This window comes from Sciurus vulgaris (genome assembly GCF_902686455.1).
Source record: "Sciurus vulgaris genome assembly, chromosome: 15".
Taxonomy (NCBI): domain Eukaryota; kingdom Metazoa; phylum Chordata; class Mammalia; order Rodentia; family Sciuridae; genus Sciurus; species Sciurus vulgaris.
This window is the reverse complement of record NC_136476.1, coordinates 9947262-9970694: the sequence shown is the minus strand read 5'-3', so window position 1 is coordinate 9970694 and position 23433 is coordinate 9947262. Positions and strand designations below refer to the sequence as shown.

Genomic DNA, 23433 nt, shown 5'->3' with positions numbered 1-23433 from the left:
AAGATCCAGGGTTCACTCCTCAGCAACACCTCCTCACACAAGCAGGGGAGACAAAAGTAGCCCAAACCTGAGGGATTCTGCCAAATCAATTTTTAAGAATTACAGATTTTAATTTGCTTTTTAGGAAGTAAGAAAATAAAATGGGTGAAATAGCAATTATAGAAGCCAAAAAATGAAGTAAAATAAATAAATTATAAATTAATAAAATAGCCAATTTTTGGTCAGTAAAACTGAAAGGACTTTTTAAAAGTAAAAAACAATTTAAAAACCTTGGAAAAATGGTAAAAAAGAAAAACAACAAAAATTGCTACCATTGGAGATAATTTTTGAAAAGATATCTACAAATTGAGATATTTTTAATTAGAATATAATTTTACTGCAAATATTGTATAACTTCATAATAAGTTTGAAAGACTGTGAATTATGTTTTTTTTAAATTTAGATTTTAAAAAGTGAGGTAGAAAGTGAAGAAACAGTACAAGAACTTCTTTTAAAAAGATAAATACTAGATGAGAGGCATATATATATTTGTAAACCATTCCGGAAGATAGAAAAAACATATAAAGTCTTATAACTAATTCAGTATGGTTAGCATAGTCCTAATACCAAAACTGCACATATAATAAAAGGAAAATGAAACCAGACTCAATCAACATAAGTGAAAAAAAAGTTAGCAATTTGAGTTCAGCTGTGAGTAAAAAAAAAAAGTGTCATTTTCAAGTAGAATTTATACAAAAACATGCAAGTCTAAGTTAACAGACACCTGTAATTTCAGCCCTGTGGGTGACTAAGGAGAACTGTAAGATCAAGTTCAGCCTGGGCAACTTAGCAAGACTTGTCTCAAGATAAAAAGGACTGAGGATGTAGTTCAGTGGTAGAGTGCCCGTGAGTTCAATCCCCAGTACACCAACCCCCCAAAAGTATATGATAGCATGATAGCAAATGAGACAACTGTCATTGTTCTGTAAATAAGAATTTCTTTGGACAAAAAAAAAAACAAAACACCACAATGATCTACTGGCATGTTATTAAACCAATGAGCAAATAGTAGGAAGTCCAAGCACGTCAATAAGCTACCTAATGCTTCTGTATACACCAGTAATAACCAATTAGGAAATGTGTTGGGACAATAGACCACCATTCACAATAGCTACATGAGTTTAATATCTAGAAATAAGGTTGACAAGAAATACAAGGCCTACATGAATAAAATAAATCTATGCTGAAGTGTATAAAGGACCCCAAAATGGAAAGGCGTCCCATGCTTCTGTATGAGAAGACCCATGATGATGTCAGCTCTACCAAATTAATCGAAAGTCAAAGCAATTTCATACACGTCACAAACATTTTTAAATGGATGTAATGATTGTAATGTTCATCTGGAAGACAATGCACAAAACAATTTTGATTAAGCATTAGATCTATTTGTAGAGCTGGGGTAAAGATGCTGTTGGCACAGAAATAAGTCACTTAAAGGCACATAGCAAAGAATCCAAGTATAGAGAAATGTGAACATATACAGGAACTTCATATTTGAAAAATGGATCACAAGTAGGGGAAAATTGAACAAGTGATGGTGAAAGTATTGACTACTTGGAGAACACTTTATTCCATAAATAAGAAGATACAGATGAATTAAACATGGAAAAATAGACAACTAGAAGAACATAATATAAGAAATTTTGAACAAATGTGGGATGAGGAAGGCATCCTTAAGCAAAACACAAAACCAGTAGCCATGAGAGAAAGAAAAAAAAAAAAATCTGACTGCATTAAGAAAAAATATAGAGCAACTTTTTAAAAAAATGATCCACATTTAAAAAATTATTTTTAGGTATACATGATAGGGTATATTTTGATATTTCATACATGGGGTGCAACCCATTACAATTTTTTAATTGTAAACAAATGGGATACATGTTGTTTCTCTGTTTGTACATGGAGTAAAGGCATACTATTTGTGTAATCATAGATTTACATAGGGTAATGTTTGATTCATTCTGTTATTTTTTCCCTGCCCCCCACCCCTCCCACCCCTCTTTTCCCTCTATACAGTCCTTCCTTCCTCCATTCTTGCCCCCCTCCCACCCCCAATTATGTGGCATCATCCGCTTATCAGCAAGATCATTTGTCCTTTGGTTTTTTGAGATTGACTTATCTCACTTAGCATGATATTCTCCAATTTCATCCATTTGCCTGCAAATACCATAATTTTATTATTCTTTATGGCTGAGTAATATAGAAGAAAATGTAGGTCCTAATCGTCAACATAATTCTTCAGCCTAGGATCAGACTTCCTTAACAGGACTCCCATAGCACAAGAAATAAAAGCAAGAATCAACAACTGGGATAGATTCAAACTAAAAAGCTTTCTCTCAGCAAAGGAAACTATCAGCAATGTGAAGAGAGAGCCTACAGAGTGGGAGAAAATCTTTGCCACTCATACTTCAGATAGAGCGCTAATTTCCAGAATATATAAAGAGCTCAAAAAACTCTACACCAAGAATACAAATAATCCAATCAACAAATGGGCTAAGGAAATGAACGGATACTTCACAGAAGAAGATCTACAAGCAATCAACAGATACATGAAAAAATGTTCAACATCTCTAATAATAAGAGAAATGCAAATCAAAACTACCCTAAGATTCCATCTCACCCCAATTATAATGGTGATTATCAAGAACCCATTACAATTTTGATCCCATTCTTGTGGTTATACATGATGTGGAGTTACATGGGTCGTGTAGTCATATACAAGCATAGGCAAGTTATGTCCACTTCGTTCTATTGTCTTTCCTGGTTCCATCCTCCTGCCCTTCCCTTCATTCCCCTTTGTCTAATCCAATGAGCTTCTATACTTCCCCTCCCTAACCTCCCTTGTTATGGGTCAGCATCCCCATATCAGAACATTCAGCCTTTGGATTTTTGGGACTGGCTTATTTCACTTAGCATGGTAGTCTCCAGTTCATTCCATTTACTGGCAAATGCCATAATTTCATTCTTTATGGGTGACTAATATGCCATTGTGTATATATACCACATTTTCTTTATCCATCTGCTGTAGGGAACCTACTTTGGTTCCACAGCTTGGCTATTGTGACTTGAACTGCTATAAACATTGATGCGGATGTGTCACTCTAGTATACTGATTTTAAGTCCTTTGGGTACATTAGACCAGAGACCCTGTACCTACTAAAAGAAAAAATAGACCCAAATCTCCATTATATCTGCTCAGGAACAGACTTCCTCAATAAGATTCCTAAAGCACAAGAAGTAAAAACAATCAATAAATGAAATGATATCAAACTAAAAAGCTTCACAGCAAAGAAAACAAGAACAGAGAACCTACAGATTGGGAGAAAATCTTTACCAGCTGTACCTCAGAGCATTAATCTCCAAGATATACAAAGAACTCAAAAAATTTAACACACACAGAAAAACAAATAACCCAATCAATTAATGGGCAAAGGAACTAAATAGGCCCTTTAGAAGAAGAAATATGAATGGTCAAAAATATATGAAAAAATGTTCAACATCTCTATCAATTAGGGAAATGCAAATTAAAACTACACTGAGATTCCATCTCCAGTCAGAATGGCAATTATCAAGAATATAAGTAAAAATAAATGTTGGGGAGAATGAGGGGGAAAAGGTACACATACATTCCTGGTGAAACTGCAAAAGGGTGCAGCCACTCTGGAAAGCAGTATGGAGATTCCTTAGGAAACTTGGAGTGGAACCACCATTTGACCCACTATCCCACTCCTTGGCCTATATCTAAAGGACTTAAAATCAGCATACTTCTATACACAAAATCAGGTACTATAAGTAAAAGACAAAAGATTGGGGAAATGTGTGTAATACAACAAAAGTTTTGAGATACATAATAGAGTGACTACAAACAAATGAAAAAATTGGACGAAAGTTATCCAATATTTTATGAAGAAACTATATAGCACATAAAAACATTCCGTTTCACAAGCAATCAGAAAAATTGCTGAGTTATTTTTCAATACACTAAAAATGAAGAATTGGTAATAGTGCTGAAGAAAATGTGAGGAAATTAGTACTTTCAGTCATTCTTGAAGGACATATAAATCAATAGTTTTTTTGGATGGGCAACTTGGCAATGTTTATCAATATATTAAATTGCCTTTGATCTAACAACTCTAAATGTAGTCATTTACCCTAAATATTCATGTGTCCTCTGAGAGGTACAGCAGTGTGAATTGAAGCATTTTTTGAAATAAAAAATTAGAAACTGAAATCGTACAAAAATGCAGAAATTGTTGAATTAGAATAAGCCAATTCCATTGTAATTTAAGCTTTGGGGCTAATACTATATATGGCACAATGTTTGCTATTGACCAGATCATCTCTGATAGGATTAAGATATAATTTTAAAATAGAGATAATTTACTGAAGCATCTGACAATCTGACTTACTAGACAGCAAGCAATATTTGAACAAATATTTCTTTATTCTCGAATGGGTCATGGAAAAGTTAGGACATATACATTATTTGAGTTCAGCCTTTTTGTGACTTTTCTGAAAGTGCAAGTAATTCTTTGGATTAAGTAAGGTATACAATTTGCTTGGTTTCTCAAGATTTCAGTTTTGAAATCTAAAAAAAAAAAAAAGTCCATTATAAAAAATCAAATGCATAGATAATATATTAAGTTCACTTCAGAGGCCAAAAAACCCCAAAGAAAGTAAGAAGAAACATAAAGAGAATGTAGAATTTATATATATAAACACAAAGATGCACTGAATATCTATTTCTATCAAAGAAAAAAAAAAGAATATTCTAATTCCTACCATGTAATATTCTGCAGCAGAAAAAGACAATAGCTCTATAGTCTGGACATGAAAATGTTTCTAGGACATACTGACAGGAAGAACAAGTGGAACAATAATCACACACTCCAGTTTACATTCATGTAGTTAAAACCTGTTTACGTATTGCATACATGTCTGTGTGCGCCTACATAGTAGTCTGTATTTGTACATTCCAAGTTCACAGTGATTTCTTCTACAAACGCAGTTGTGTTGAGAGAGGAAGAATAGCAAGGTAGCTTTTCATATTTTACTCCATTTACTTCAGGGTTGTTTGAAATTTTTTAAGTAAGTCGGTTTTTACATTTGATAAATGTCTAAAGTCCTCTTCTGACGTGGACCTGGATGATGTGGAGTGTGCAGGCAGTGAGAAGAATTCACCAAGATGAAGAGAAGCAGTTAATAGAGTTTATTCGGGGAAGCTGTGTTGCAAAGAGCACACAGGGGCAGGACCAAGACGTCTGCCAACCACTCGGAGGGGATCAGATCAGGGCTTATGTGCACTTTTGAGTCCTATGTTCACCTTTGGTGGGCTTTTTACTAGGAGTGGTTTATGCTAAGCAAGATTTGATTCTTGTCCCTTGCCTATAATGCTTATTTTGCATGTGCTATATGCTTGTTCCCAGGTTTTACATTAGATGCATGGGATGGAAGTTAATATATATGGAATTTAAGCAGGGACTTAAGGTCCCTTATTAGGTTACTCTAGGTCAAACTTGGGTCTCTGTGCATGCTTCTCAAGATGACTGGCCAATGTTTTGAAAAACAGGATCCTGCTGTTTACACTTGGGGAAGTTAGCTCCTCAGATAATGCAATGGAATGGGATAAAAGGGAAGTCCTTAGGCTCATGTTGGCTCTGCTAATTGAGATGGGATGGGGCTTGAGACCTATCTTGACTCATCTTCATTGCAGAAAACTTAGAAAATTAAAATGCATAATGTTATTCCTTATTCCCTGTGTTCATTTTTTTTTTTTTTTTTATCTTCAGAATGTGTCTGTTGTATTTCCTTATCTATGTGAATGAAAATGAGCTTTACTATGTAAATTTCTCTCAGAGCTTTGGACCTTAGAGTGTTGGTGGAGCCTACATAATGTGTGCAAACCTTCTTGGATAGTAACTTATGATACAATTATATTTTCAGCAAAGTAAAATATGTGCACACCTACTTGAGTGCACATAAAATGAATGGGAAATTTCATAAACAATCCTTATTATACATCTAGTGTTTCACTCTGATGTGTTCTGTTCTATTTCATGCCTTTAAAGAATATTCTGCTTTCAACTCACTGTTTCACAATCCCCTAACAGGTCATGTCCTATAGTTTGAAAGCATCAGCTACAAGGTTTCAAACATCTGTTCTGCGAACCCCTGATAAAGCTGTTGTTACTGGTGGCACAGTGCAAATCTTTCCCACGTTTGCTTTATTATAGCCAAAAGTCATTTCTACATTTATACCTTACATCAAAACCTAGCTTCCTTTTTTCTTTTTCATTTTCTGATTTTTGTTGGTGCATTATAATCATACATAATGGTGGAATTTGTTACATATTTGTACATATGCATGATGCAACAATTTGTCAATATCATTTCCTGGGTATTTCCCCTTTTGATCCTCTCCTCCCTCCCCTCAAAGCCTAGCTTTTGTGACCTCTTTAACTCTTAATAGTCTTATGGTAATTCTTATTAGATTCTTTTTTTAAACATTTTGGTGACATTGAAAGCCTGAGTTTTTAAATTGACACATCTACCTGGAATTTTCACATATGATTTGGTCAACAAGTTAGAAAACAGGAGACTTTCTCCTGTGGTTTAAGGCACTTGGTATGCCTGGCTGCTCCTAAACACAGAATGTACCACAGAGGTTGAAAGAGCTCAGCCTAATGCCTCTATTCTCTTAGTACAATTTGTAAATTTTAAACCAGTGTGAATTTAAAAAAGAAAAAATCCCACAAACCCCTGGGTCAAACAACCCTGAAGAAAATGGAGTAAAATATGAAAAGCTTCCTTGCATTCTTCCTCTCTCAACATTACCCCTGGTAGTTTAGGAATAGATAAGAATACCTCCCATAGATTAAATAACCATTAGATCTGTTCCAGAAAGGCCTGTGAAGATTAGTTGGTTTATTTATGTCTTAGAAAGATAGTCCTCAAAAATCCTAAAATGTGGAGGAGTCTTTATCTCTTAAAAAAACAAAAACAGATTTCCACAAAACCTTAAACTAGATACTCCTAGTTCAGGACCTTAAATGATAAAATTTGAGTAGGATTTGAATACACTAAAATCAATTTGATAGTCAGTTCCCATTTCTTTTTACCAAAACCAAACATTATTTAACTCTCCTGAGAATCCAGAGCTTTATTGTTTATCGGACAAGAGACACTTTCATACATTATTGCAAGTTTTGAGAAACTGTAGGGGAAAATGTCTTATCTCTACCTTGAAGAAGAAATGAGGCCCCAGAGTAATTGATTAACTTTTAGGGGGTTTCAAGGTAGGAGAAGGATCTGTTCCTCCCAAATCTGTTTTCTTCCCATGCTGTGTGGCTTTTGGCATTCTTTGCTGCACAAATATTTACTCCAAAATATTTATTGTCACTGATTATCATAAAAGAACAGAACCATATATCAGAGAGGCTATAGCAGTAAGTGATATCCTCATCTGAGCTGCCCCTCTAGTCAAAGGGGCTAGAACAGCAACAACCCATGTGAATGGAACACATTTTTCTTCATTTTTTGTTCTTTAGGACACTTAGGTTTATAGCACTTTCTGTAGTTATTTCCTTTCCTCAGTATAGAACTTCAAATTGGCTAGTGCCTCTAAATGTTTTCCATCCCATTTATTTTTAATTTATTTTTATTTTTTATTTAGAGACAGGGTTTCGCTAAGTTGCTTAGGACCTCACTAGCTGAGACTGGCTTTGAACTCTCAGTTCTCTTGTCTCAGCCACCAGAGCTGCTGGGATTACAGGGGTGTACCACTATGCCTTGCCCCTTTATTTTTGTTTTTCAAAAAATTAAACATTAGCTGGGTGCTGTGGCAAACCCCTATAATCCCTTTCCTTTGAGAGGCCAAAGCAGGAGGGTCATAAGTTCAAGGCCAACTGGGACAACTTGGTGAGACCCTTAGTGAGATCCAAAAAAAAAAAAAAGGACTGAGGATATAGCTTAGTAGGCCCTGGTTTCAATCCCCAGTATCACAAAAATAAATAAACAAATATTTAAATATTAAAAAATTTAAATTAACTTTTTTGCTGAAATCATTTTATCTTAGAATGAAGTCCATAGTCTTTAAGGTCTAGATGTTGAGTATAATAGACAAGACACAATCTGATGTTTTCTCTCGCTAGTAAGAGTAGATTTACCCTGAATCTTTTATTAGGGATTAACATTTTAGATCTCTTACTTTAAGATAAAATAGAACTTCAGGTCTAAGGCCCTTGACTGCCCATAATTTTGCCATCCCTTCGAAGTGATTGCTTTTTTAACAATGACCATGTTATGCTGGGTGTGGTAGCTCAAGCTACTTGAGAGGCTGACACAGGAGGATCAAAATTTCAAGGTCGGCCTCAGCAACTGAGACCCTGTCTCAAAATACAATAAAAAGGACTGTGGATATAGTTCAGAGGTAGAATACTCCTGAGTTCAATACCCAGTACCACAAAAATAATATGGACCATGTTAGAACTTACCATTTAACCTGAGTTAAATCCTTCCATATAATTCACAATGATTCTGATTGCTTAGGGTTTTTTCATGTTCATGTTGGATCAACTTAAGACTCATGATTGTTCTCTACAATAAAATGTTCTTTGCTAAGCTGGATACAGTGGCTGTAGTCCTAGGTACTTGGGAAGGAGGATTGCTTGAGCCTAGGAGTTCTGGGCCAGCCTGGGCGACATAAGTAAGTAAATAAAATAAATAAAAATAAAGAAGATCCTTTTCCAATTGTCTATTACATCTCACCCTTTCTAAGGGGGAAGTCTTGTACCCTTGGCTTTGGGATGGAGAATGTGGCCCTTTGTCATCTGAGCCTGGAGTGGCCCTACAAGCTTAGGTACCAGGGGCCTTCTGTGAGGACAGGATCTGGGGGAAATGGGAAACTGCTTCATTTCTTCAGGGACTTCAGAGTTCTGTGTGGAAGAGGCACAGTGCTTGCTAGTCCTGGCAGAATCTTACCTCAAATCGGGCAGAAACACCTCTTAGAAGTGGGTTTATTTTTAATGGTTTTGAGCAGCAGCAGCTCCTGACCAGAGCCACTTCCCCAGCAAGACAGCCCTCAGCCAGTCCTGGACCTGTGCCAGCAGCGCTGCCTTATACGACTGGATTCTCCAGTTATATCTGCTAGTGCTGGACGTCAGACTGCTGGTCAAGACACTGATTTCCAGAAGAGCCAGAAGCTGAAAGATTCTTCTGCATGACTGCAGGTGCCAAAGAAGCCAGACTCTACCTCCATCTCTAAATGAGAACCCCTCTCACTGACCCTGCACTTATAGAAATTGAACAGGAAATTTTAAAAATTTAAAATTTTTTTAGAACTCCACCTGTGCTTTAAATTTTTTTAGACTTTCACCTCCAAGAAAAAGGAACTTTTAATTTTTCACATATTTTTTAGACTTTAATACCTCCTTGAATAATGTGAAATATTTCATATGGTTCAAATCAGGAAATTTTAATATTGCTGATATTTGTTATTTGGAGTAGTTTTATGGATTCATCTGAGTTTATTGCGTAATCTCCAGTGAGTTCTATTGAACATCATACCTGGGAAAAACGGATCAGAAAGTGAATTTTTTTTAACTAAATTTTTTTTTTTTTACAGACTGCATTTTGATTCATTGTACATCAATGGGGTACAACTTTTCTATGGTAGATTCACACCCTTCATGTAATCATATATATATATACATAGGAATACTGTCTGTTTCATTCTATTATCTTTCCGTCCCCCACCCCCTCCCACCCCATTTTCCTCTACACCATCCAAAGTTCCTTCATTCTTCTCTTTCCCCTTGCCACCCCCGCTCATCATATATCATCATCCACTTATCAGAGAAAACATTTGGCCTTTGGTTTTATGGGCTTGGCCTATTTCACTTAGCATGATATTTTCCAACTTCATTTACCAGCAAATGCTGTAATTTTATTCTTCTTCGTGGCTGAGAAATATTCCATTGTGTATATATACCACAGTTTCTTTATCCATTCATCAGTTGAAGGGCATCTAGGTTGGTTCCACAATCTGGCTATTGTGAATTGAGCAGCTGTGAACACTGATGTGGCTGCATCACTGTAGTATGCTACAGTCCTTTGGGTATAAACCGAGGAATGGGATAGCTAGGTCAAATGGTGGGTCCATTCCAAGTTTTCTAAGGAATCTCCACACTGCTTTCCAAAGTGGCTGCACCAATTTGCAACTCCACCAGCAATGTATGAGTGTGCCTTTTTCCCCACATCCATGCCAACATTTATTATTTCTTGTGTTCTTGATAATAGCCATTCTAATTGGAGTTAGATCAAATATATGAAAAAGTGCTCATCAACCCTAGTAATTAGAGAAATGCAAATTAAAACCACCCTAAGATTTCATCTAATTCCAATTAGAATGGAAAGTGAATGTTTAGGACAGAGCATGTACAGCCTTGCGTAAATTCACCCAGTGTTCTCTTCAGGCTTGTTTCAGGGCTTTCAGGTCTCATCAATGACCTCAGAAGGATTCCTGAAAGAATCCTGAAATACTCCCACGCAGGCAGCACTCTTCCATAAAGAAGAGCTGGATCTGTGCTGTGCTGAGCTGTATGAAGAGGCAGCAGAGAGACATATTCCCTTCCCGTGTCAGCCCAAGTCCATTAAGGTGAACATCCGTTTCTCAGAGGCTCTGGGGATTCAGCTTTGCTCTTCTTGTAGATTCCCTTCTTTCTCCTAGACCAAAGGTGAATGAGGTGACGTATACAGCCTGGTGAGATTAGCAAAAGGCTTACTATGCAGGCATGGCTCCCTCTGATTCTGTTTTGGATCTCGCCTGTCCCTGGGCAGCATGCAGTCTTCCCTCTGGTCTTAGGCTTTTTCTATTGTAAATTCACCAGGACCTTCTCTGCCTCTGTCATAAGGTAGGGCATAGCAGACCTACCATTGCCTCCTGAATAAATTCATTTATTGGGGAAGAAGAATGACAGGAATGAAGTTGTCTTCCAGTCCTGGTGTCCAATCCACCTGGAAAAGTGCTGAAGTTCAGATAGAAGCAAGAAGTTTAACCTGATTTAAATATTGCACAATGTGTACAGGTATCAAAACCTCACATCATATCCCTTTAATATGGACATTTTTATGTTTCTACATACCAGCTAAAAATAAGTTTTAAAAAACAAATATAAGCTGAATGTGGTGGCATATACCTGTAATCCCAGTTACTTGGGAAGCTGGGGTTGGAAAATTGGGAGTACGAGGCCAGCCTCAGCAATTTAGCAAGACCCAATTTCAAAAATAAAAAAAATAAATAAAATAAAATAAAATAAAAAATACAAGATACAAAAAATCTGACTTCATTAAAAAAAAATGTAAAGGGAAAAAAATAACAGAATGAATCAAACAGCATTACCCTATGTAACTGTATGAGTATACAAATGGTACGCCTTTACTCCATGTACAGAGAAACAACATGTATCCCATTAGTTTACAATAAAAATAAATTAAAAAAAGAGAACAAGCTACACTACAAGTAAAAAAAAAAAAAAAAAAGAAATGTAGAGTGCATGCCTGTAATTCCAGTAGCTCAGGAGGCTGAAGCAGGAGGACTGGGAGTATGAGGCCAGCCTCAGCAACTTAGCGAGGTCCTGAACAACTTAGCAAGACCCTGTCTCAAAATAAAAAATAATACAAAGGGCTGGGGATGTGGCTCAGTGGTTAAGTGCCCCTGGGTTCAATGCCTATAATTAAAAAAAAAAAATGCTGGAGCTACTATTCTGATTCTTTTAGTGCCTTTTGGGCCTCTGTGAAGACATTTCAGTGCACTCAGAATTTTGGAGGGAACAGAGTAGGAGTAAGTAGTATCCTAAAAGTTCAACACACATGTCTTCCTTCACATGTGGAAAAATATGACAGTTGACTCTAGAGTTTGCCTCCATAGTATAGCTTCTGTCATAGAAAGACTTCTTTAGTTCTAGTTAAAAATCCTGGGGAAACCACTTCACACCCATTAGAATGGTTACTATAAAAAAAAAGTAAAATAAAATAGAAAATAACAAGGGCTGGCAAGGATATAAAGAAATTGGAATCTTTATACACTACTTTTGGGAATGCAAAACAGTACAGCCACTATGGAAAATGGTACAGAAGCTTCTTGACAAATTAAGAATGCTATTACCATATGATCCAGCAATCACATTTCTGGACATATAACTGGAAGAACTGAAAGCAAGGTCCTGAAGAGCTATTCATACACCCATGTTCATAGCAGAATTATTTCCAAAAGGCCAAGATGGAAGCAACCCGAGTGTACCCTGAGGGATGAATAGATTAACCAAATGTAGCATATGGGATATTATTCAGCCAACATATGGATCTCTACTCCTGGAGGGAAGAACATTGAATGTCTGGGTTGCCTTGCCTTCATATAATTTGAGACAAGTGAGATGTTGGGAACTCTGGAATCCTATGGCTAAAAATCTTTGTGACAAACTCATAAATGGAACTGATGTGCTACTAAAATTTTTGCTGAACAAACAATTCTGTAGTATTTTTTTTTTAACAAAGGGAGGAGTGAGATATTTATTCTTTTTGAGTTGTCCAAGTCAGAAAAATGAAAATACTAAATCTCAGGAATTCAATCTGAGATGACAGGGCAGAAAGTCCAAGAATGATTTTGTTGTTGTATTTTTTACCAAAACTCTGGGATAGACGAAATGTTCTTGAATGATATTTCCAATGATGTATGGTCTTCTGAGTCTAGCCATATAAGGTCATATGCAGTTCAGAGCCACAATGGATTACCGATTTTAAAATAAAATCTTTTTGTTTTTGTAACCTCGCCTCACACTTTGGTTTGAGATAAAATGGGAGTCGTTCATTTTCTATTGAAACATGAATTTCAGTGGACTGGTACCTCATTCTAAGAGGACTTCCTTTGTGAATAGTGACTTGGGAATGTCTGGGAGGCAGTTCATATCCTCCAAACATCTCAAGATTCTGAATGTTGACAAAAATTGAGATGTGTCAGTGGGCAGAGCTGTGTAAAGGGGCGGGGAGGGCAAGGTTGATATATCGTGTTTACCTTCTCAGCCTTCTGCTTCTCTTCTGCTAAGAATATTGCCATTTGGGCTTGAACTACTCTCGCCTCACTCTGGTATTATGGTTCATTGGATGCTGCCAATTGCATTGCTCTGCGTTATGGTTTGGATATTAGGTGCCTCCTCCAAATTTCTATGTTAATGCAGGAATATTCCGAGGTGAGATGATTATGATATCATGAGAGCTGTAACTTAATCTGTCCAACCCAGTTTGAATGGACTGACTGGGTTGTAACTGTAAGCAGGTGGGGTGTGAATGAAGGAGGTGGGTCACTGGAATGGTTCGCCTTCCCTGTGGCCTCTTCCTCCTCCTCTGCTGGCTGCAGTGAGTGAAGCAGCAGTCCTCCACCACGCCCTTCTGACATGAGGTTCTGCCTCATCTTGGTCCCGCAGCAATGGAGTCAGCCCACCATGGACTGAACCTCTGAAACTGTGAGCCAAAATAAAACTTTTCCTCCAGTAAGTTGTTCTTGTTGGGTATTTTGGTTACATTAATGAAAAGGTGACTAACATATTCTGAATCTCAGAGTGCAGGAGCGGGTATGTGACCCAAATGCATTGAAGTCCTTCTGAGGTGATTTCCAACCTAGAAACAAGAGAAGGGAGTCTTTACTCTAGTTACAAAGGTGTCACAGTCACTGCGAATGGTCATAGACTTGAGGTGAATGCCAGTTTGAGTGAATGAAGTTATATGTGGCAGAAGCAAAGATAGGAAAGAAAGACATCCACAGATGCACACCTCACAGCATCTGGCTTTTTGTTTCCCACTCAGGTTTGCGTCTAGGTCCTGTGAATGGATTCATTTCTCTTCTGCTAACCTAGGTGGGAGTTGGATTTCTTTTCTTTTCATTTCTTTTTTGGTACTTGGGATTGAACCCGGAGTCTATCATATGATAGGCAAGGATTCTACCACTGAGCTACAGCCCTAACCTGGAGCTGGATTTCTGTCACTTTCAATTAAAAGATTCCAGGGTTGAAGCTCAGGGCATCAAGCACAGGCTGCCTAGCATTCCTACAGAGGGAAGGAGGTGCTCTTCTGAGGATGGAGTGGCCATCCAATTAGGCTATTGCCTTCCCTTCACGAGAAAACCAGAAATGGCAGGAAAAGGTCGTTTGAACATTGAACAAAGAAGGGAGCGCCAGTTTCTACTTCCACCATTAATGGGCCATTGATTTCGGGTGAGTTACTTTCAAATCCTATGTAAAATGAGAGGTTAGACAATAATATCTAAAGGGGCACTTTTTGCTTTTATATTCTTTCAAATACCCCAGTGTCAATCTGATTATTCTTTTGAGTCTTTTCTTAGGTTTTACTCCACCTCTGCCTTCAGTTTTTTGCTCAATTCTTGCTCACTTTTTCTTTCTTTCTTTTTTTTTTATTATAAACAAATGGGATACATGTTGTTTCTCTGTACATGGAGTAAAGGCGTGCCATTTGTGTAATCATAAATTTACATAGGGTAATGTTGTTTGATTCATTTTGTTATTTTTTCCCTTCCCCTCACCCCTCCCACCCCTCTTTTCCCTCTATACAGTCCTTCCTTCCTCCATTCTTGCCCCCCCAACCCTAACTCTAACCCTAACCCCTCCCACCCCCCATTATGTGTCATCATCCACTTATCAGCGAGATCATTCGTCCTTTGGTTTTTTGAGATTGGCTTATCTCACGTAGCATGATATTCTCCAATTTCTTGCTCACTTCTTTAGCAGGGTTTAACATTTGTTCTTCCTGGGTTGGTCAGAGGAACAAAGACAGGGAAAAACTGCATACCCTATATCTCCCTAGTTAAATTGAACACCCAGAAATTTAATAAAGAAATCACAGTAATGTATTGGCAGAGTAGGGTAAAGAAAAGGCAAAAGAATTGTCAAATGGTCTTGGGGATATTCCAAGACTGGATACAGTTACCCAAGATAGAAGTAGCCAAAGATAGAAGGGGGATGGAGCCAGAAAATTTGGTTCTACTGTTTGAAAAGTGGTTTGGGTTACTATTATGGAAGACACTGGAAAAATTCCCTGTGTAGGTCTGAGTTCCCCCAAAATAGCAACCTAAGAGCTGTTTAAGAGACTAAGATTATTTGTTCTTAAGCAAACTATACCAGGATTTCTTTAATCAAGAAATATCTTGAACTAATCAGAACAAATAAAAAAATACCTTGTGTGTTGTGATGAAGGAAAATAACGGGGTGTCTTTTCAAAGGACTAAGTCCTTCTGAAAAATGTGCTTGCTTGTTCCTTTGAAATGTGTGTGTATGGTGGGATGTCAAAAGAAATTTTAGGACTGGGGCTGAAGCTCAGTGGTAGGGCACTACTTGCCTTGCATGTTTGAGGCACTGGGTTCAATTCTCAGCACCACAAAATACTAAATAAATAAAGCTATTGTGTCAATCTACAACTAAAAAATATACTTAAAAGAAATTTTAAAAGATTGTCATTGGTTGACATGTGAATTTTTAATTTTAAGTTGGGAGAGATAACAAAATGGGTCAGGATTTCTTGAAACAATTGTGCTTTTAGAAGCTCTACTGAACTATTTAGCAAAACCCAAGCTTAGGCATGGGGATGTAGCTCAGTGGTACAGCGTGTACTTAGCATGTGCAAGACCCTGGATTCAAACTCCAACACCAAAACCAAAACCAGAACAAACTCCAAGGCTGGCTACCTTGACCAGTTCTGGAGCCTGGGACTGTTTTTACTGTGAAAGTCTTAACTTTCAGAGGCTGATCATTTTATTTGTATTGATACTATATTTAATAGTAAAGAAGAAAAAAGTTTTTACTTGCTGTCTCTTGGAATGCTGTGATTTCTGAATCAAAAAGTGGGAATGCCCAGAGAAGATGCCTCCTGGACTTGGGTTGATTCTAAAGACAACTGAGTCTCACAGTGTCTTCTGAATAAGCAAGAGATGTCCCTGGGCAGTTCTGTCTCTTACTTGGGGTCATCTGCCCCAACCTTCTGCTGCCATCTATCAGATAGCATCTTCTATCCAAAACTGTTATATCAGAAATAGATTTTTTCCCTCACTGGTTTATTTCTTTGTAAGATCCATGCAGTGGAATTTGTTAAATAATGATAGGTTCAAATACTTTATCTTGTTTAGTAAGATCAAAAAGAAAAATAGAAAACTGTGCTTGTTTGTGTGCACCCACATGCACTTACAGGTATGTGTGCATTTGGTTCCTAATTTGTTTTTTCTTAAATCAGAAAAATCAAAATATGCTTAATATTTGCAATGTTAAAAAAAAAACAAGACACAAAGCAGTGCATATAGTATGCTACATTCTGTGGTAAGGATGGAACAAATATGTATTTGTATTTGCTAAAGAAACTCTAGAAAGATACAAAAGAGCCCATAAAATTTGTTAGTGGTAGAGTTACCAGAAGGTGAAAGACAAGTAAAGTTTCAATGCAAGTTTTATGTTTGATTTTTTTAAACATAAACATATGTAAATATAAACTAAAATTGTCCTGGAGCGTTGGATGGTCAATGACTACACTCTGAGGTTTTGTAATATTTGAACATTTAAATATGGCATGATGCTGCTGGACCTGGGGCTGCAGGCCTGTGATCCCAGTGGCTTGGAAGGCTGAGGCAGGAAGATCACAAGTTCAAGGCCAGCCCCAGCAACTTAGTGAGGCCCTTAGCAACTCAGAAAGACCCTGTCTCTAAATAAAAATATACCACATAGTGCTGAGGATGTGGCTCAGTGGTCGAGTGCCCCTGAGTTCAAACCCCGTACACCACTGCCCCCCTCAAAAAAGGCTGGATGCTGTGGTGCACACTTGTATTCCCAGCAACCTGAGAGGCAGGAGAATCTCAAGTCTGAGGCCAGCCTCAGCATCTCTGGGAGACCCTAAGCAATTCGGCAACACCCTGTCTCAGAATAAATAAATAAATAAATAAATAAATAAATAAATAAATAAGGGTTAGGGAAGGAGCTCTGGGTTTTATCACCAGTACCAATTTTTTTTTTAAAACAACAAATGCTATTAACATTTTTCCTAGGTAAAGAGACCTAGGAAAGCAAAGGCAAAGCATCAGAGGTTTCTTTAGAAACCAAAGCTGCATGAGAACGTTCAAAAAGTAGAGAAACAATCTATCAACTACTGGATCTTCTGTTTTTATTGCAAAAAATAGAGAATCTATCAACTACTGGATCTTCTGTTTTTATTGCAAAAAGTAGAGAATCTATCAACTACTGGATCTTTTGTTTTTATTGCAATAGCTTCTCCTCTGAGCCACAGCGGAAGGATGGTTAAACATTTCCCTGTGACACTCAGCAGTTACAGAAAGATTGAAGACCAAGCCAATGGCAATAGCTAACTTGGTGAGGAACACGTGAAAAGAGCCCTAGATCTACAGATAAAAATGAAAAACCTTTAGCCAAGGCTATGCAAGATACCATATATCAAATCCAGGGCTGGCAGGATAAGAGGACTTCACCAGTAAGAATCCACAGGAATGAAGTCCAGTCTTCCTACTGGAAGAGATGCAGCATTTTTTGAGGGAGCGTAGCATCTCCAGGTGGCAGGGCAGGGCAGGGCACAGGCTTGTGCAATCGGCTTCCCTTGCTCATGCCCTTCATTTTCTAGATCTTATCTGATTGTTCAGGTTCAGTTTGTACCTCTCTGAGATGGCTCCTTCTTGGGAGAATTTAAATGTCTTTACTCACCTTTAAATCACTTTTAAAAATAGGGCAGTGTGCATAACACAAAGGATTGTATTCTCTAGAAAGGAAATATAGTAGTTTGGTGTCCTTTTCTTAGTTCAATGACCAGAATCTTGGTCATCCTGGACAAATCCTCAATTTTGGGGCTGGGGAAGTATCTCAGTAGTGGAGTGCTTAGCTAGCAGGTGTGAGCCCCTGGGTTTGATCCCCAGCACTGCTAAAATAAAAGAAAAAGAAAGAAAATCCTTGATTTGGTTTTACCTTTCTTTTCTATGAAATGGAAAAAATATGTTACCAGTAAGTTGCAGAAGACATACCTGTGAAGCCACACAGGGAAAGACAGGCTCAGCATCAATTTATCCCCTGGGGATATTTCAAAAAGTGAAGTAGTTGCTCCGGGGATTTGTGATGTAAATTTGACAATTTAGTAACAAACAGCTAAAACCCAATGCACATGCGTGTACGTGTGGGTGTACACACACACACACACACACACAAACACAAGACATACTGAAAATGCTTCTTATTTTGATATGTGAAAATGATCCCATATTGTTTGAGAGTGGATTCCAGTGCTTTTGCTATTCATTGGGACACTTGGTAGTTTTCTTTGATCTGTAAACTGAAGTTTAGAATTGATGCAGTTTCCTTATTGGCTCCTGAATTCTACATGGTCAGTACATATGGTTAGGATTCATTAATTAATTTTAGTTCTCTAAGGAAAGTTATTTCTGTTTAGAGATTCGAGAGGGACCAACTTGGGGCCATTAAGTCATTCTTTTACTTGAGAGTTTGATTTAAATGATACAAGTGATAGGATGCTGGGATGTACAGAGTCCATAAAAATAGCATTATTTAAAAAAATTCTCTCATCTTGTTTCTCAGTTCTGTGAACCTCTTCTCAAATCTTTGGCCAGTCATCTGGGAACAGCTTTGTGCTGATTTACAGGGAATGTAATTTTCCCTCCTCATTGCCTCAGGACAATGCTGGGAGAGGTTGGCTGTCAGAATGTGTGGGTAGATGATTCTAGATGACGTTCCAAGATTCCTTCCAGCTCTGTGAGTTTGGGAAACAAATGTACACTACACTCTGTCCCTCTAACTACCTCTTCTCCCTCCACAAAATGCAATCTGCACCTTGCCAAGATCTGCTGTGAACTTTGAATGATTATGCAAATCCAGAGAAGAATAACTGGATCTAATGCAAGTTGAATAGAATTTTTTGGTAATCTCCCACCTGCAGCATCACTTGTCAGTGAAAACACTGACCTAGAATTCTAATTGCAGGACGACATGTTAGCGCCCGATGAAGCATGTAGCTTTGGCAGAATAGAGGAGGAAGGGCCTTGGGAGACACAGCTATCACAGGCTGCAGACTTGTGACCCTGGATCTTCAGGGTTTTTTGGTGGTTGCTAGGCCTATCTTCACCTCACTTTTTAAAAAAATATCCAACTTAAAAAAAAAAACATGATTATTGTGCTGGGCATGGTGGTACATGCCTGTAATCCCAGAGATTTTGGAGGCTGAGGCAGAAGGATCACAAATTCGAGGCCAACCTGGGCAATCTAGCAAGAAGATCTTCAGCAACTTAATGATGCCCTGTCTCAACATATAAATAAAAAGGACTGGGATGTAGTGCTCTGGGTTCAGTTCTCAGCAGCAAAACAAACACACAAAACCCAAAAAAGCCCCCAAAACAAAACAAAACATGATTATTAATTTTTAAACTTCCATTATAGGAAATTCTGAAAAAATAGTGAATACCCCTAATTCTTTCTCCCAGCAACAATGACTATTGACATTTTCATTTATTCTCTTAAAAAAGTAAAAAAAAAAAAAAAAAATTAAAACAAGAATAAAGGGCTGTGGGTATAGAACAGTGGTAGCACACTTGCCTAGCATGCATGAGGCCCCTGGATTCCATCCCCAGCACTGCAGAAACACCCCAAAGCCAAAACAAAACATTTATTTCCTTATTTCTGCCCTCCATGTTTACTCAAGAAGTATCTGTCAAGCTCCTAATATGCTTGATGCTGAGGATATAAACATAATCTCAGCTCTTCCCGAGAACTTATATCCTAGTGAGAGGGTGGTCAAAAAACAGGTAGTACTATTGAAGAGACTCCTGGGTTATGAGAGACATAGCGAAGGGCTGAGCTAAGAGGGAACCAAGAACCAGGTCTGGTACAGTCTTGTGGGTCCATTAGAAGTTTGAAGGTTGTTCTAACTGCACTGGAAAGTCATTAGAGGGCTTTCAGCAGGAAAGTGACATGATGTCTTTATGCATGTTTTGAAAAGTTGACTGTGGGCTGGGAGTGTAGTTCAGCGGTAGAGCACTTACCTAGTATGTGAGCCCTGATTTCCACTCACCAGTTGATGGTGTTTCCTATTTAGAGCAGAACTGGGCAGGTGGAAAGGAGAGAGGGAGGCTGGGAGAAAGCAGATAGATCAGAGAAAAGTTCTGAAGTAGAACAGACTATGAGAGCGAGGAAAGAGAAGACCTCCTTGAAACTATGCTGAATGAGGAAGGGAATGATTAATTCATGAGGGCAAACAGTTTCCTGTCTCTAGAGGTAAAGACTTGAACTTCAGGATAGACCTGTTTTTATTTTAGGATGATTATCCTGATAGGTCCATTATTTTTAAATTCATTCTTTCATTCAACAAATCTCCATCATGAGTTTACCCCGAGCTATGCACTGTTCTTGGTATAGCAGGAAACAAAGAAGAAAAAAGTGCAACCCTCACAGAGGGCTAATGATATAGCATGTGAGTTGATTCATGCTTTGGAAAAAGGAAAAATGTTAGCAGGAATCAAGTGGTCCAGTTGTGGAGAGGAAGGTTGTAGTTTAAAGAGGGTATTTGTGTTGAGGTGTTTTACATGGAAGTCCAATCAGGCATTGTGAGGGGATGTGGGGGTGGAGGATGATGAGATTTACTTCACCCTCAAGAAACTTCCAGTCCAAAGAGAGACAAACTAAAACAAAACAAGCAAAACCCCCCAATCAAACAACAAACAAAAACAAAACAAACACAAGAAACCATCACAGCCATGCAGAGCCTAAGGAGCAACTCAATAGGATGTGGTATCCTGCAGGGGGCCCCAGGACAGAAAAAGGGCATTAGGTTAAAAACTAAGGAAATTTATGAACTTAATGCATCAATACTGGGTCATTTATCGTAACAAATGTACCATACCAACATGTGATGTTAATAATAGGGGAAGTTGGGTGAGAGGTGTACATGGAAACTATGTGATGTCATCTCAATTTTTCTGTAAATCTAAAACTATTGGAACAAATTAAAAGTCCACTAATAAAAATGACATGAAAAAATAAAATAAAATAAAGAGGGTATTGTGCAGGTCTCATTGACTGGATGACATTTGTAAAATGGAAAATTATTCCATGCAGACACACAAAATACCAGAAACTTCAGAAGGGCAGGTGCCATGCCTTCTATCTGCATTGTATGTAGTAGCAATACACAATGTGTTGAGTAACAAATGAAAGTTAAATAAGCAAAACTGAATGCGTTTTTTTATGTTCTGGTTTAGGACAAAAAACGAGTAGAAACTGACTCTAAGAAAGTGGGATTTTAAATTTTAATTTTTAAAAAATTTTTTAGTTGGGGTATGTACCATTGTTATTTTTGGCTGTGTGCAGAGATGGTTCATTGTTGGGATGATTTTATTTTTTAAATTTCACATGGGCATATTCCTACATCATTAAATGATTTTAAATAGTGGTATAGTAGTGCATCATAGCACATCCTGCTGCATATTTAATCAGCCTTGCCCCTCTCTTCTAGCCATGTTGCTGTGATTACAAAAAAAAAAAAAAAGAAATTACATTTCTGTGATTACAAAAATGTTACTCCAAATTTCACTCAAAGAACTTGAGAAAATATTTTCGTAGCAAAAGAAACTAAGTTAAATTATGAAAGTTGATATAAAATTCACATTAAAAGATGAAATTCTGGACTTCAAAGGAACTCCTTTCTTGCAGAGAAGGGAGTTTTCCCTGTTTCAGATCTCCATGTGGGTCTCCACTGGAGTTCTTTCGAGAGGGGAACCTATGTGGAAAAATTTGAGTAGCGCTGGCTCTGTGCCCAGCTTGGCTCAGTGCCTCCTTCCTCTGGCTTGGACTGTGGCTCCCCCTGTGTATCGCGTTCCTGTTAGTTATCTTCTCACGTTTCTGAACTCACAGCTCCTTAGAGCTGGCTCAACCCGGGAGGGAACGCCAGGCTCCCGCTCGCCCTTTCACAAGAGGGAATGGAGAATCAGCAACTTTAAAGGATTTGCTTGGGGGCATGTAGCCACCCAGAGTACTGAGACATCTCTATCCTTTCATTGCACAGGAACTAGGGGCCCAAGTGCCGGTACAAAGAATCTTATCCACTCACTCCGCCACCCCCACCCCGTCCATCCTTCACTTTGCACGTCCCTCCTTGGGTGTCTTGCCTGTCCACTGGAGTCTGCCGCTTGTGAGGGTTCTTAGAAAAGTTTAGTGAATTAATGACTGCTGTGGTTTTGGAACAAAACCCATCAGCCCAGTCTAGGGGCTGGTGGAGGAGAGGTGGGTGGACTAGGAGCGACAGATCTGCATCGCATCTCCGGGTCCGGCCCAGAGAGACAGGCTGGGGTCAGAGTTGGGGTGCTGGAACCTATGGAAGGTTCAGAGGCACGAATGCAGTTTGGCAAGAGCAGCCTCTTCTCGCCGCCTACGATCTTCAGAAGGGAGCTCAGCCAAGCCGGCCGGCTGGTGCAATCTCCCGGGCGCCTTGCATTGATCGAAAAGGAGGCCGAAACACTGAGAGCAGGGAGGAGCCATCGCACACTGAATGGGCTAGTGAATGAGACCAATGGGGACGCAAGTTTCCTAGTGAGAACCAATCGGCGCAGGACCTGCGACAGCGGGCCAATGGGGCGCCGGCGTGGCGCGGGAAGAAGGCAGGGGGTTGGTGCCCGCGGCAGACTAGCGCGGCAGCTGCTGAGAGACCCTGGTGTTCCACGCGGTCTGTCTTGTTTAGCTGACTCGCTGCTCTCGCCGCTACACCATGGATTCCCTGAAGCAAGTGATCAACTTCGGGCCCGGGCCCGCCAAACTACCGCACTCGGTAAGATTCCGCCGGTGCGCTTGGGAGTCCGGTCGGATTAGGATCGTGCACCCGGGTGGGTTTGCATCCCCGCGCCGGGCGCCCGGATCCCGGCTTCCAGCGCGAGTCCCCCAACCTCTTTGCAAGCAGCCTGCACGAGGGGTTCAGGAGCTCTTGCGAGAAGGATTCTGGAAGAATGCATTTGGCGATGGAAGCTCATCAGGGCATGTCTCTGCAGCTGCTCCTGGCACTGACGGCCGGCCGGGTGCAGCTCACCTGCAGATTCCGGGGCCGTGCCTTCTCCCCGGCCCGAATGGAGCAGGCGAGAAAGGGGGAACGGTGGAAAAGAAAAAGTTCTCATCTCGGCTGCGCTGCGATCCCTGGCAGTGTGCACGGGATGCATGAATGGGCACTGTGAGTGAATGATGCAAGGGAATGAGCACATAATAGATTTTGCATACCGCGGTCATTCACGATTACTGAAAGAGATTGCAAACTGAGGGCCCTCGTTTCCCCTCACCCCCAATCGTGTTTGGTTTA

General features: G+C 39.0%; 1 protein-coding gene across 1 annotated transcript in view; it reads left to right on the top strand.

Annotated features, from left to right (window-relative positions):
* Window positions 1-22758: 22758 nt before the first annotated feature.
* PSAT1 (phosphoserine aminotransferase 1) overlaps window positions 22759-23433 on the top strand; it is a 30349-nt gene continuing 29674 nt past the window's right edge. Inside the window, exon 1 of the mRNA XM_079112104.1 lies at window positions 22759-22914. Within this exon, the coding sequence (XP_078968230.1) occupies window positions 22855-22914 (60 nt within the window). The 5' untranslated portion in view covers window positions 22759-22854. The remainder of the gene's footprint in view (window positions 22915-23433) is intronic.